The sequence below is a fragment of the Centroberyx gerrardi genome, chromosome 3 (genome assembly GCF_048128805.1).
Source record: "Centroberyx gerrardi isolate f3 chromosome 3, fCenGer3.hap1.cur.20231027, whole genome shotgun sequence".
Classification (NCBI taxonomy): Eukaryota; Metazoa; Chordata; class Actinopteri; order Beryciformes; family Berycidae; genus Centroberyx; species Centroberyx gerrardi.
In genome coordinates, this window is record NC_135999.1 from 5,540,532 (window position 1) to 5,555,078 (window position 14,547).

Here is a 14,547-nt window from a genome sequence, read left to right on the forward strand (position 1 = left end):
GCTGTTCAAATGTTCAGCACAATATTCATAAATGTTTCATTAATAAAGTGCATCAGTGCCACAGGTTTACAGACACTCTCAACTGCATAAATACAAGCTACAGTGAACGCCAACTAAAGCGAATATGCGCAGCTGTAGGCTAAAGCAGTGACCAACACATGAACAACAGTCCCACTACGGTAGACTGTGCTTCAGTCTCTGGAGCTACAAGGGACCCGGGACCAACAGCTAGGACAACTGCCGCTGCGCAGCACTGGCTCATGCATACCGCCCTCCGCGAGACTGCCCGGCCGATAGCACCTTTGAGGCAGACGGAATGCACGAGCCACGCTATCAGCGCGTCTCTCTGGCTATACTACCCAACAGGCCACCTGACTTGTGTTCCTAGTTCCACCTGTCTACAATCTTGAACTTGATAACACCCACGTTGCTCTGATAATGTGCCTTGCTGTGGTTTGTTGGAGCACATATCAGCGTCTTGATCACAAAACACAACTCAGCTGGAGTCTCCTCGTTACCTCAGCCAGTAACGAGCACCGCACATATTAACTAATTAGTCTGCTGTGTTAACCAGAAGTAAGCTGTGACTGAAAGGTTGTAGGTGTTGTACCAAAATGTGTGGGGGAAATGTGCTTTATAAATGACAAGTAAACATTAGACATGTTTGATAAATGAGCTATGTGGAATTGCATTGTATTGTTAAAATGTATGCCTGTGTATATGATGATGGTGGTTACATCGTTCAAGGTATGTATTTGATGATATGATATTCATTAGTTAACTGTACTGAGATTTCCCACATTTCTGTCTGACTTTGGGGCCAAACTGAACCTTCTGTAAGAATGTTTTACTTTTAGTGTTGCCAGATAAAATCAACACCAGGCCTCAAGTTAGACTGTTGTCAAACCTCATTTCATCGGAAAGAGATGAGGAAGTCTCAGAACTGGTCAAACAGCTTGGATAAGTTTGACTGAAATTTGATCCACTGTTTATACACTGAGTGCCAGTAACATGCAGTGAGGTCCTTGGCTGGGTAGGCAGTGAACTTTAATAAACTATATTAATGCGTATGATAGTCAATTAACGCAGCAGCCAGAGCTCAAATCGCATAGCGCATGCATACGAAAAATATATATTAGTTATAACTCAATAAATAAGCCCGCTGCAAAGTCAATCAAATAGCCTTTGTCAAAAATGTAAAATGCAGTTATATATGTCGGCATGAAGTTGATACAAGAAGCCCAAACATATAATGAACAATCAAACTTAATCAATGCACACATACAGCCTACAATGTGCGTACAGTTGTGATGATCAGTGTAACTCTACATTCATTCAAAGGATGTAGACCTAATATGGCAGTCAGCATCACACACCCCTAACACCCAAACGTTCATTGAATCATTACTGAACCAGCACATATGACAATACGCAATACATTATCTTAACCTTATGTAACATATTCGATCGTTTGAATGAGACGACCAAGTAGATCAACCATAGATATAGAATTGTGTCAGCGCAGAGAGAGAGAGAGAGAGAGAGAGAGAGGGAGAGACAGGGAAAGGGAGACAGGGAAAGGAGACGAGCGGGAGAGGGAGAGGGAGAGAGTTTTTACGCACACAACTATCAATGTCTTATTGTTGCCTTTTATGATTGCCTATACCCTGAATTTCATCACCCATACTAATAATTAAAATGATGATTAGTCGATTTAATTCAGTATGCTTAAATGGACTAGATAATATAGTTGAACAATATGCACTGTTGAAATTGTATATGAATGGTATAACATGCACTTTTAGTCTCAACTACTGAAGCCTAAGGAATTTTATATTAATAATTATGAAAAGGCCTATTCATTTGATTGTCTGTTCTTGTCGTTCTTGGTGGTCTTTCATTTTCAACCGCTCGGTGCTGTGGGTAAGCATGGTCAGGGCTGTGCTTAAATTCACGCACGTTCTCAAGCATAAGTACAAATTGATACTCTTTGCTTAGAAATGGTCATACGCATGGTTTACACACATATTTGTACTTACGCACTATTGATAAATAAGGACTTGATCCAGACCAGCCCACCATAACCGGCGCGCGGATAGTCCACAATCCAGGGTCATGATACCTTGATCTTACCTCACGGTACTATACCAGCTTAGGCATCACGATACCAAGTAGTATCATAATAATATGATATTATTCTAAACTGAACAAAAATATAAAAGCAACATGCAACAATTTTCAAGATTTTACTTGGTTACAGTTCATGTGACAAAATCGTTTGAGAGAAATTCTGGGCAAAGGGGAAATGCTCAGTAACAGGGATAAACAAACCTGTACAGAAGATTAGAGAAAAATAAGCTTTTTATGGAACTGTGTGAGCAAAGACACTGAATCCAACACCACAACACAGGGTGACAGTATGAATCAGCAAAAGGAAAACAAAATCCCAATAAGACCCGGTCTCTTTGACTTATAGTGAACAGTTCTGAGTCTGACCCTTCCGAACTTCTCACGTTAGGTTTTGAATCTTCTTCTTCTTTTGATGATTTGAATGGTGGCCTCTGGTAAAGTCTAAAGCCTTCTTCCCATAGTAAGTATAACCTGCCCACCCTACCATGGATGTAGGACAGCCAATCAAATCACAGGCCAGCAGGGAAAGCAAAGAACCGCACACTGTAGGCTACGTCATCACTATTTGAATGGAAGTAATTCTCTAGGATGGATTGATCTTCACTGGCACAATAAAATAAGTTTTCCTAGATGTATACACTGAAAAAATATAGTTGTTATATGGGTTTGATCTCTATATGTGATCCACCCTCACTCTCCACTGTATGCTATCTAATGAAGCAAAAAATGTCACAAAAAGCACTAAAGCAAACGCCCAAAGGACAGTTACCATGTGATGATGATGAGGAACCTGTGATGTTATATAGAGATACCAGATTCCAGTCTGGAATGATATCAGGTGAAGTTAAAAATCATTCCAGGCTGTAAATCTTTGGCAATATGGAAACTTCACAGCATTTCTCACTGCTGATGTCAGCTGCTTATAGTCCACTGAGGGTGAGCTGTCCATGGTAACACTGGGCAGGTGCACACTGACCGGCGACTCCCTCAGCTCAGGTGGTTTCCCAGAAGTAACACTTCTCCATGGCAAAATGTGGTCAACATTCACTATGCACTGCCTTGATCCGTCTTGGATAAGGTTGGTCAAAGGTCCCAGTCTCCGGTTAACTGTCTCCTGAGTCCACTTTTCCTTTCCCCCACTGAAATTTTGAATGCGCACTTGCTCACCATCCAGGAATGAGTGAAGAATCAGACCACTGTGATCATGGTGTTGCTTCTGTTTGGCTTGTTTCTCTCCCACTGTTTTGGCGAGGTCAGATTTGAGCAGGCTGAAATGGTTTCAAATCGGGTCTTGACCCCCACTTCTCCAGGTGGGTAAGGACCTCCTCTAGCCTTTTTAGATGTTCCGCCTCTGAAGCTGCTGTGATAAGGATATCATCCAGAAAGCAGGTCCCATGTTCCAGTCCCTGCAGTATCTGGTCCATGACTGATTGAAAGATTGCAGGCGCGCTGGAAACACCTTATCTGAGGCAGTGGTATCTGTACAGTCCTCCATGAGTGTTGATAGCCAGATATTTTTCTGACTCTTCATCCAACTGGAGTTGTTGGTAGGCATGAGAGGTCCAGCTTGGTGAATGAAGGCCCACCAACCAAGGTGGCAAACAAATCTTCAGTATTGGGTAGGGGATATTTCTGTTCCTCAATACAACAGTTGGCACTCACCTTATAGTTACCACATATCTTGATAGTTTTATCAACCTTAGGCACTGTGGCTATGGGTGCTGCCCACTTGCTCCTCTCTATCTCTGACATCACACCCATTTTCTCCAATCGATCCAGCTACTTCTCTACAGCTTCCCTGAGTGCGTATGGACTGGCCTGGCCTTATTGAAAATAGGCTTGGCATCTGGGCACGTTTGGATTTTGGCTTTGAAGTCCTTGATTAGTAGCCTGGTAAGACCATCCTGATCACGTGACCTCACATTCTGTTTCGCGCCACGGATCAGTCTGGACTTCCAGGCACCCACATCGATTTCTTGAAATTACAATGTAACCGGGCCAATCAGGGACTGCGTCGTAGTTGATGACGTAACCGGGCCAATCAGGGACTGCGTCGTAGTTGATGACGTAACCGGGCCAATCAGGGACTGCGTCGTAGTTGATGACGTAACCGGGCCAATCAGGGACTGCGTCGTAGTTGATGACGTAACTGGGCCAATCAGGGACTGCGTCGTAGATGATGACGTAACCGGGCCAATCAGGGACTGCGTCGTAGTTGATGACGTAACCAGGCCAATCAGGGACTGCGTCGTAGATGATGACGTAACCGGGCCAATCAGGGACTGCGTCGTAGTTGATGACGTAACCGGGCCAATCAGGGACTGCGTCGTAGTTGATGACGTAACCGGGCCAATCAGGGACTGCGTCGTAGTTGATGACGTAACCGGGCCAATCAGGGACTGCGTCGTAGTTGATGACGTAACCGGGCCAATCAGGGACTGCGTCGTAGATGATGACGTAACCGGGCCAATCAGGGACTGCGTCGTAGTTGATGACGTAACCAGGCCAATCAGGGACTGCGTCGTAGATGATGACGTAACCGGGCCAATCAGGGACTGCGTCGTAGTTGATGACGTAACCGGGCCAATCAGGGACTGCGTCGTAGATGATGACGTAACCGGGCCAATCAGGGACTGCGTCGTAGTTGATGACGTGAAATACAGGCCGCCGCTGGCAAAACAGTAATGGCGTCTCCCGAAGCAATGAGCGTTAACGTTAACGTTAGTAGAGTAAACACAGCCATAAGTGCAGTTATTGCAGAAATAGACTCAATAACAACAATTAAACAAGAACAAGAGTATGCACTAGCGGAGTTTCTCGGCAGAAAAGACGTTTTCGCCGTTCTTCCGACTGGATTTGAATTTGGATTGCTGATTGGCTGAAGGAGTTTGTCTGTCAAGGCAAGTACTCCCGCCCACTGAAATCGATGTGGGCGGCTGGAAGTCCAGACTGATCCGTGGAGCGAAACAGAATGTGAGGTCACGTGATCAGGATAGTCTAACCAGGCTACTTGATTAGGCCTTGGCTACCTGGTAGCAAGTATCACTGCCTCTACTCCAGGGCGCATACTCTGCACAGACAAAATCTCTTTCCAGTTGGATGTTCTTCAGCCAATTCCATCAATCAAGGAAGGTCTGTTCCCTTTCACAATGACTAAGGGCAGTATAGCTTGTTGTGTTTCATACTGTACTGGTATCCTCACATATCCCAGAAAGGGAATCCTCTGGCCAGAATATGATTTCAACTTTTATCTGGCAAAAATAATCTCCATAGTGCTTTTCAGACACCACTGACACAGTTGATCAAGTGTCCAGCAGCATGGTTATACTATTTCCATCCAAAGCAACATCGATAGTGTAGCCGTTTTCCCTGCTTGAGGTAAAGTACACTGTGTACATTCCAAAAAAGTTCTGAAACATCATCACTTTCTGCATTTTCTTCAGTTCCCACATACTGTGTCTGAGCAGCAGCTTTACGGTTCCTACATGCACGGGCGATGTATCCGGAAACGTTTTCACAAGACAAGTGCACGGTTCCTTCAGTTTCTTACTCTCACAGACACACAGACATGAGAGTGGGACACGGTTAGGTAGCTTTACTCCCACAATATTGTATAAACACACTGCGGACACGCACAGCTGATTTTACTCTACAACAGAACATCACTTCCTTCCTAGTTTTTGTTGTTCATAAAGAAGGAATTTCACTAGCCTCACATTGAAGCTGGTTGTACTTCAGCCTCATAGTTACAGAGTCAAAACATGTTTGGAACATGCTGTTCGGTCTGACTACATTCTCTGTTTGTGTGATGCCCACAGAAGGGTTTTGTGATATTGAAAAGTATTTTTGTTTCTATAAAGGTTTTTGTCATTTATTTTGAAAAGGTATTTTGTTTATTTTTTATAAAACTTTTATTTATAGACCACCACTGATCTAGTATTGTGATCTACAGGTCATTTAATGGCATGCTATTTTATTTTATGACAGTAGGTGGCAGTAGGCTACCTCACTGGAACTGGGTACGCGAGTACAGGCACCAATCCTGTTCATAATCCAAACGCTTGGAGAAAGGACAGTCACGTTGTACCCTCTCACTTCTGTTCCTGCTTCTTCTTCTTCTTTCCTATCCATTATTACAATCTGTTAACGGCACCAAGCCTGGGGCCCGTTACATTTACTTAAACACATTTTCCCATGGTTGCTCTGCATTGGAAGCTGTCAGTGTTTCAGATACACTGAAGCTCAAAACACGGACTAAAGCAATTCACCTCGCCCCAATCTGATTTTCAGTGATGTTCCCCTCCCATAAGCAAGTTAAAACCTCCCTGCTACTTGTATGACAACCTGGTGGGTGCCAGTGTTTGCTCAAGTACACAGGCAACAAAGAAAACTGAGGAAACAATAAAAGGCCTCAGAAAATCACAGCACTGTTCACTGCTTACTTCATTCTGGCAGCAGTCACAAATACAACTTGCCTTTTACAGCTTTGCTGGTGGGACTGTTCCTCTGCATTTTGCTCTGTTTTTGGAATACCTAATTTATTCAGAGGCGTGATGAATATGGCTCATGGGGCTTGTGGAAGAAGCAGAGACAGGCACAGAGCAGATGTCTTTGAATGCTTTAGTGATGTAGTTGCAGAGGGTTACAGAGTTACAGATAATATAGATGAGAACAGATGTATGGAGAATATTGAATACAATGATAAACCATGACTATACTATATGTTGCTACTGCAACATATTATTGCTGATTATCGAGTCAATAGATGAATTAACATAAGACATAACACCCATTAATGTGAAAAATAGAGATGAATAAATCAGCAGTCAGTGTTTCAGTGTATTTGAGAAAATATTTTAAACACCCAAAACCCATCAAAATACCCATCACCATAATCACCACAAAACTATTGAATATTAAATGAAAAATCCACCCTTGGATACTCTCACTGTTAGATATCATCAATCTGTGATGTTCAGTGCATTCCACAAGTTATTTTGTGATGAAATGTTGTAATTTACTTTTTTGGTGTAGCAACACTTTTCCTCAACCTGCCTCAGCTATTTCTACTTCAGTTAGTGATTTCCTGCATTTCCCAGAATGCCTTCTTACAACCCCCCGAGAACGTGCCTGAACTTGTTGCTTTCAATCAAAGGTGGGCTTGTGGATAAATTAATACAGATAATTAGCCACTAATTTGTGAACACTGGGGTAATTCTATTATCACAGCCACGCCCCCCTTACTCAAAATGCAACATGTCTTGTGGCTGCATTGCATTCTGGTCTATTGAGGCTACTGTTGGTGGAGAAATTGGTGTCTCTGCCTCTTGAGAAAGCCGAGACAAAAACCCATGCTCTTTGATTCTGAGGGACTGACACCAAAATATGACATTTACTTTGATATTTAAATCGCAAAAAAAAATCTGCTATCAAATTGCATTGTAGCTGCGCTGGATATCTTGACGTGATGTCATCTATGTTTCACCAGTTAAACATCAATCAGCATACAACAAAATGAGCCTAGAAATGCAAGGTACATTGTCAATTGCTGTTTATAACAGTTTTAAGTGATTCAGGGGGGATTTTTCTTTTAACACAACTGCTGTCTTGTCCTCTTCACATGGTGAACAGCAAGTGACCGCTGAAGCTGCTAGTGCGAGTACTATCGTCATAGATCCTTGTGTTGTGCCAGAGACGCAGAAACACGACATCTCCGGCCTCCAGAAGCAGTGACACACCATTAGCGGCAGTCCCATAACCAAACTTTCGGTGTTCATAGGCCATAAATATCTGCTGTTTATTCTTGACTAACATGGCGGAGGAGGCAATCACAGGATGTCCATATGCACTGACATAGAACTGGAAGTGGTACACCCCCCTCACTGGCGCAGTGAAGACACCTGGAACAAACAGCTTATCGGTCAAACAGCAACTACCTAAAACTCTGGAGTATTAAAGGACGACTGGGTTCCGTTTGGGTTGGTCAAGTTATATGAATTGTATGTAATTTTTTGTTATTGTTCAATTCCATAGTGCAATATAAAATATATATAATATACCTGTGTGGGGGTTGTAGGCATTTCCGATGTTTGTGGCGACACATCTGAAAACCAAATTGGTGTGTGCCTTGTAGGGTCCAGTGTATCCACGGCCAGACGCCAGTAGTGAGGCTGAGAAAGCCACCTGTTTGACTGAAATGCCACAAATATATATTTTCTTCTAGTTTCAAATGTCAGTGTTGCATATGTAACTGTGCTACTGTTGTCAGTCACATTATTTAATATCATGACTTTCTTTGTCAGTGTCTATAAAATACACTGCAAAATGCATTTTTCTTTTCTAAATGGATTAGGGTTAGATTAGGGTTAGTTAAAACAAAAATCAAAATATTAAATGGAAAATGTTTAAAAGTGAATATAGAAGATCCAAATAAATGTTTGTTTAAAATTGTAATAATTTTTAGCAAATGTCAGAAAGAAACTGTTTATAAAATTCACTTTGTTTATAGATTGTATTATATTGAGGGAGAATACAAATGAATCATTATGCATAGGTTTTGGTCCTCGCATTTGGATGTAAAATGCCATTAAAAAGCCGTCTCATGCTAATGTGTATATACATGCTTGAACAGGATACATTTAAAAAAATATATATTTCTTTAAAGCACCGTGAATTTGAAATCTACGTTCATGCTCAATCAAAATAAAATCTTTATGCTGATTTCTCATATTCAAACTTGACATACTGTACCTTTCACGTCTTTCTGCAAAGCCTTCACCTTGCTTTCAGTGATTGTAGACTCGGCTTTCACAGAGGCAAGGGCGGTTGCTTGAGCTGAACATGAAGGTGATTTAAACATTCAGAATATGAGTATGGATAAATTTGTCATGCAAAGTCTGAGTGCTACTCGAGTCGGTCCTTTCTCCATAATACCTTGTAACTGTCTCTTCAGCGTGTCCACCTGGCTCTTCTGCTTCTCCAGTTCTCCTAGCCTCTTTGCCTGTGCTACAACAATACACATACACAATATTGATCAACAGAGGAGAATGTATTTTGAACATTGCCAGATGGCCAGATTTTTAAAGCCGTCTGCTTGAACATCAATCTTAATCCTACCTTCATTTTCTTTCTGCAAGTGAATCATCTTTACATTCAGCTTAACCAGTTGGCTGTATTGCTGGGAGTGAAGGGAGATCACATATGTTGATTTTCCCGCCTGCCCTCCACACAGACAGCAGCCCAGCAACAGCAACCCAAACACAGTGGTCCCCATGGATAGACTGGCTACCTGACCTTCTTTGAGTAAAGTGTGCGTGTCTATTCTAGTCTTTATATACAGTCCCCCAACCTGTTATGTTCAGATTCAGAGGAAAAAAACACACCGGATTCATCTGTTGACAATTTGGGATGAGCCCAGGATTTTCCGTTTCACGCGAGTGAACAAGTTCAAGTTCAATTTATTTATATAGCACACTTGCGTAATTGGGAAGGACAATCAGAAAGAGAGGAGAGTGTGTCACTGCCGCGGAAAAGGAGACTTACAGGGAATGCTTCACACAAATATTGCAATTATTTCCTATCAGACATTGTTTGGACAAAATACATTTGGACCACTTGGACAGCGTGTTAAATTTCCGTCTTTTAGAATGATTAAAAAAAAGGCCACCACAGCATTTTTAAAACTTTTTGTTGGTAGTAATTTAGAGTAGTCTCCAGACCCGGTACCGGGATCTGGAGTGGAAGAGGTTTCAAAGTGGGTTTTCTTTGTTCAGAGAAGAGATGAACGTAAAACACAATTAGGCCTACTCCACTCAGATTGTTTACCCAACTAACGGAACGTGTTGAGTAAGTTGACTTTCTATCTTAGACTGATCATTGTAGCGTAACTGGGTGGAGGACATGAATACAGGTTTTCTCATAATTGCAGGTACAATATACAGACGAAAACGCATCAGTAATAATCTGTAATATAGCCGCATGCAGCAATGAACAGGGTCCAAGCACAGTGTGCTAAATTGTCCAAAGATGAGAAACCTCATGTGAGCTTGCAGAGAATAGTGCCCTCATGTGACCAAGTGTCTCAAGACTTGGCAAGTCTCCTATCCTTGGAGACAGTGTTGTTCATTTTATGGGAATATAAGCACCTTTTCACACTCATTAGCACTAACACAATCACAGTTCACAAAGCCAATGTCCATGTCATTGAAGAACCTAAGGTAGAATGGAAGTGATTTTGTTGGACCATGGGATTTGGACTCGCGACCCTTGCCTCCAAAAGCAGTTGACACACTCACTGACCTAGTGAGGGTGCGTTTCTCACATTATCACTTTACGAGTTGAACTCAAGACATTATGATTAGTTGACCATACTATTAATGGTATTATTGCAAGCTTGCAGAGAATAGTGGCATCATGTGACTAAGTGTCTTGAGACTTGGCAGTAAGGCTAACTTGGACACAGTGACATTCATTTTATGGGAATATAGGCACCTTTTCATGCTCATTAGCATTACAATGACATAGAACTCATTTGGATGTAAAATCACAAACATTGCAAGTTCACAAAGTGACAGTTCGCATTGTTGCTTTGTTATTTTCATAGGATTTGTTGACGATAAGCAATGCATTAAAAAACACCAGCCTTATCCTTTAAAGCTGATGAATTTTAGAGACCTTTGATGGTCTTAATGTACAAGATTATCTTTTGCCACTGTTATCATTGAATCTGCTTAAACAAAGGAGGCAGTGGAAAAACTTTACAATTAAATTGACCTAATTTTGTGTACTGAATATGGCCATTTTGACTTGTGGGCATACTTCTGTACAAAGTATGTAATATGTAATTTAAAAAAAATCTGAATATTACATGCTAAACCATGAGAACAAGCAAAATAATTAGTTATTATCATGTTAACCACTATTGTGTTTAGCTAGCTCAACCGTACAATACAACAAAGTGTCAAATAGGCTTTCCAACTTCCATTTTCAAACAATAATCGGCTTTGGTGTATAAAAACATCTATAACAGCAATTTGACATAAAATCTAACAATGATGGGCAGTTGACATATTTAAATACCGATTTATGCGGGCGAACAGTAGATACCAGTGCCTACCTTGTGCTTGTAAAAACAGATTTGGTCCTACGGTGGCCACGGAAGGACAAAAGACTCAAAACTACGGCAACACAACAGAAAGGAATAACACGTGCCAAAAAATGCAAGAACGCCCTCTACTGGCGATTAAGTGTAACTCACTTCCTTACATATAAAATATAGGCCTATGTACTGTATGTCCTCACAATATTTTGGACATATTATACATTTGGACACATTATAGCTTTTGGGTGGACAAAGTCGCACGTGACGTAGATATACCTACTGACTTGTAGTGTCACAGACCAAAACTAATTGTAGTTAATAATTAAAGTTTAGTTAATAATTAAATGTATACATATACTGTAACCATACTTCTGATCCATTTTATGTGGTTGGTGATACTTAAAAAAACGCAAACACAGTTAAAAACACTCATAATGTCAACAGACTGGTGGTTTGTGTGTCTGAGTTTCTGGTTCACACCACAGCTTGTAGTTTCCAGTGTCGTCCACAGCAGGGCGCTCTCTCTCTCTCTCTCTCTCTCTCTCTCTCTCTCTCTCTCTCTCTCTCTCTCTCTCTCTCTCTCTCTCTCTCTCTCTCTCTCTCTCTCTCTCTCTAATCGACATGGACTCGACATGACTGCTCTGCTCTCTCTTGTACTCCAAGTTGGAGGCTTGCACAACAGCAGCGCATATTTAAGTGTGTTAAGTGACTTCAAACACCATTTTCTAGTTTCGTGCTATAGTAGCTATACTGTAAGTGTGTGCGCTACACAGAACAAAGATTGTGGTCAATGTACACTAAGGCCACTATGAGGTGCATGGGAGCGTTTCCCGTTCTTGAGGCAAACCACAGGAAGTTGCATCATGCGCTACATGGTGAAACAGCAGACTGCGCCCTGTGAACTAACAGGATGAAGGTTGAGTAAAGCGTCAGGTCTGGAGAGAAGCGTGGAGTCTGATTGACAGACACTCAGCTCTCTTAAAGCAAGACAGGTGTACATGGAAACACTAAACAACAGCAATACAAGACACTTCCTCTTTTCATGAAGCACACTGATGAGGTGAAACCGGGTAAAAGCCATTATCCCTTATTGATTTCCCTTATTAAATCTCTATGAATCATAAAAAGGAGGAGATGTAGATAAAGAGAAGCAGACGAGTTAGAGAAGGGTTTTGAAGCTTGGAGGCAGTTGAGATGCGGATGCAGCCCAGTATCAGGAAGATGTCCCTAATGTTTTGCACATTCAGTGTATAGGCATATTGGTACTTGACATAAACAAAAACCAGAAGTAGTCCAAGATGTTATGAGGCAGTTTGTTGAGAGTGATGATGGCACAAGGCACAAACTTTGTACCTGTGGGCAGATGGGAAGAGGATGAAACATGAGTTGGGGAGGTGTTCAGGCTCGTGTCCAACAAGTCTGTCTTTTCCTTATCAAGATGACGGATAATTTGTTGCCTCTCTGAAACAGGTGACTACTACTAATTAGGAAGATATCAGTTTTGTTTTGCTCCATGATTGCATGCAGTGAAAATAAATCAGAAAAGGCAGTGTATGCAGACACCTTATCTTGCTCTGTGTGTGTGTGTGTGTGTGTGTGTGTGTGTGTGTGTGTGTGTGTGTGTGTGTGCTCCCTCTCTCTGTTTAGTCCTGCTGCAACATGCTGCTGCCCTGCATTTCTATCAGCCCATCTTTGATGTGAGTCAGATTGGAGACAAGGGGAGGAGGAGGAGGAGGGCTTGGGGTAATGACAGGGTTAGAAAAGTAACTTTACACCACAGCAACAACACAACAATGGACCACGCCTCCACCCCTCTCTGCCTCTCTCTCGCTCTCTTTCTGGCACTCTTTCTCTTTCTCTCCCTCTCTCTGACCATATATGGTAGGAAATTCGTGAAAAAGCTCATTGGTGGATGGGAGAGAAAGTGCCAGGTAGACCTTTTCCCTACTGTCGGAGCCAATTTGAACATGTTTGTTTTGGTAGTAGCCCGAGGTTATGTATTTTTTCTCCTCATTTAACATCTGTTTAAATATGACCTACTCTTAAATCTCTTGTACAGTTAGTGTAAGAATAAAAGAGAAGAGAATATACCTCAAATATGTAAGATAAAAGGGACTATACCGTATGTGCTGTATTTTAAATGCTTGCACTGACATTGGCCCTCTATCTCGTACAATAACTTCCAAGAACTTGTCAATAAAAACACATAGAAGTGAATATATAAACAACTTCGTTTTGCTGCAGTCTACATGTTGAATTCCCCTCCTTTACATCTGTCTTGTCTCAATACATGCAGTTATGGGTTTATTTCCCCCATGGACACATCAGGAGTGCCACACCCCTGCTCCCCTCTACCTCTCCTCCACAGGAGCTGCAGGTACAGGCAAGGCCCTGCATTCCTAAACACACACGTGTGCACACACACACACACACACACACACACACACACACACACACACACACACACACTACACTGCATCCTCTGACTCTATCTGACCAGATGCTCATTTCATTGTAAAATACTGATTGCCTCTCTCATATCTCTCCTACTCACCTATCTTAATTTTAGAGGGAGGGAGTTAATCATCATTACAAAACTTGTGGGATAAGAACAGATTGGCTTTATATTATAGACACAAGAAGCCAGTTTTCTGCTCATATCAATTATGTTACTTCTTAATGCAAAAAAAAACAACAAAAACATATCACAGAATAAGTTTACATATATGTTTCAAAATATACCAAAAAAGTAGCCAAAAGAAGTAGCCTACTTGTACGCCTAGATGACATTCATTCAAAATATACTTTGGACACTGGAAATACATTTTCTTCCTATTATTGACAACATACTGTATATCTGTAAGTATATCCCAAATATATTTTGGACAGTCAAAATATATTTTGAAGGAATTCTTGGCCATATGGGAAATCAGAGCAAAAATGGTTGCACACAATCAGTGCAGTCAACTTAAACTAGTTGCACACAATCGGTGAGGTGAGTGATAGTGATCCATCATGCCCTGCCTGTGGCCCACTGTGTATATGCTGCCTTCAAGTGCTGTTGGAAACGTTGAAAATATAAAAAAAAAAAAACACACATGAATGATCCAACAAAGTGGCAAATTTGACTGGGACTTTCTATTATGCCTAACTTGCGATGTGACATTTGCGAGAGCAAGGAAGCCATGTCAACAGCTGATGGTGAGTGCTGTATTTTACAACCACTAATAATTACTGATTTAAAACATGAATTACATGCCTAGTGCTGATTTCCTCCTCTTCATTATGATGCTGCAGCACAAAGTAGCTTTGTGCCT

General features: G+C 41.5%; 1 protein-coding gene and 1 long non-coding RNA gene across 3 annotated transcripts; one reads left to right on the forward strand and one right to left on the reverse strand.

Moving 5' to 3' along the window:
* Positions 1 to 6,742: 6,742 nt before the first annotated feature.
* On the reverse strand, positions 6,743 to 9,422 carry LOC144543380 (complement C1q-like protein 2). Of its 2 annotated transcripts, XM_078291248.1 has the most exons (5): positions 9,247 to 9,422; positions 9,064 to 9,135; positions 8,881 to 8,964; positions 8,190 to 8,321; positions 6,743 to 8,030 (listed from the first exon to the last, which is right to left on the reverse strand). In XM_078291248.1, the coding sequence occupies exons 1-5, from the start codon at positions 9,401 to 9,403 to the stop codon at positions 7,747 to 7,749; spliced, it is 729 nt and encodes a 242-aa protein (XP_078147374.1). In that variant the 5' UTR covers positions 9,404 to 9,422; the 3' UTR covers positions 6,743 to 7,746. The 2 variants fall into 2 exon arrangements, with proteins under 2 accessions (XP_078147374.1, XP_078147375.1); XM_078291249.1 differs by lacking the exon at positions 8,881 to 8,964.
* Positions 9,423 to 10,180: 758 nt separating this feature from the next.
* On the forward strand, positions 10,181 to 10,648 carry LOC144542996 (uncharacterized). Its single transcript, XR_013507572.1, has 2 exons — positions 10,181 to 10,246; positions 10,576 to 10,648. It is a non-coding gene; the product is annotated as an uncharacterized LOC144542996 (long non-coding RNA).
* The last annotated feature ends 3,899 nt before the right edge of the window (positions 10,649 to 14,547 follow it).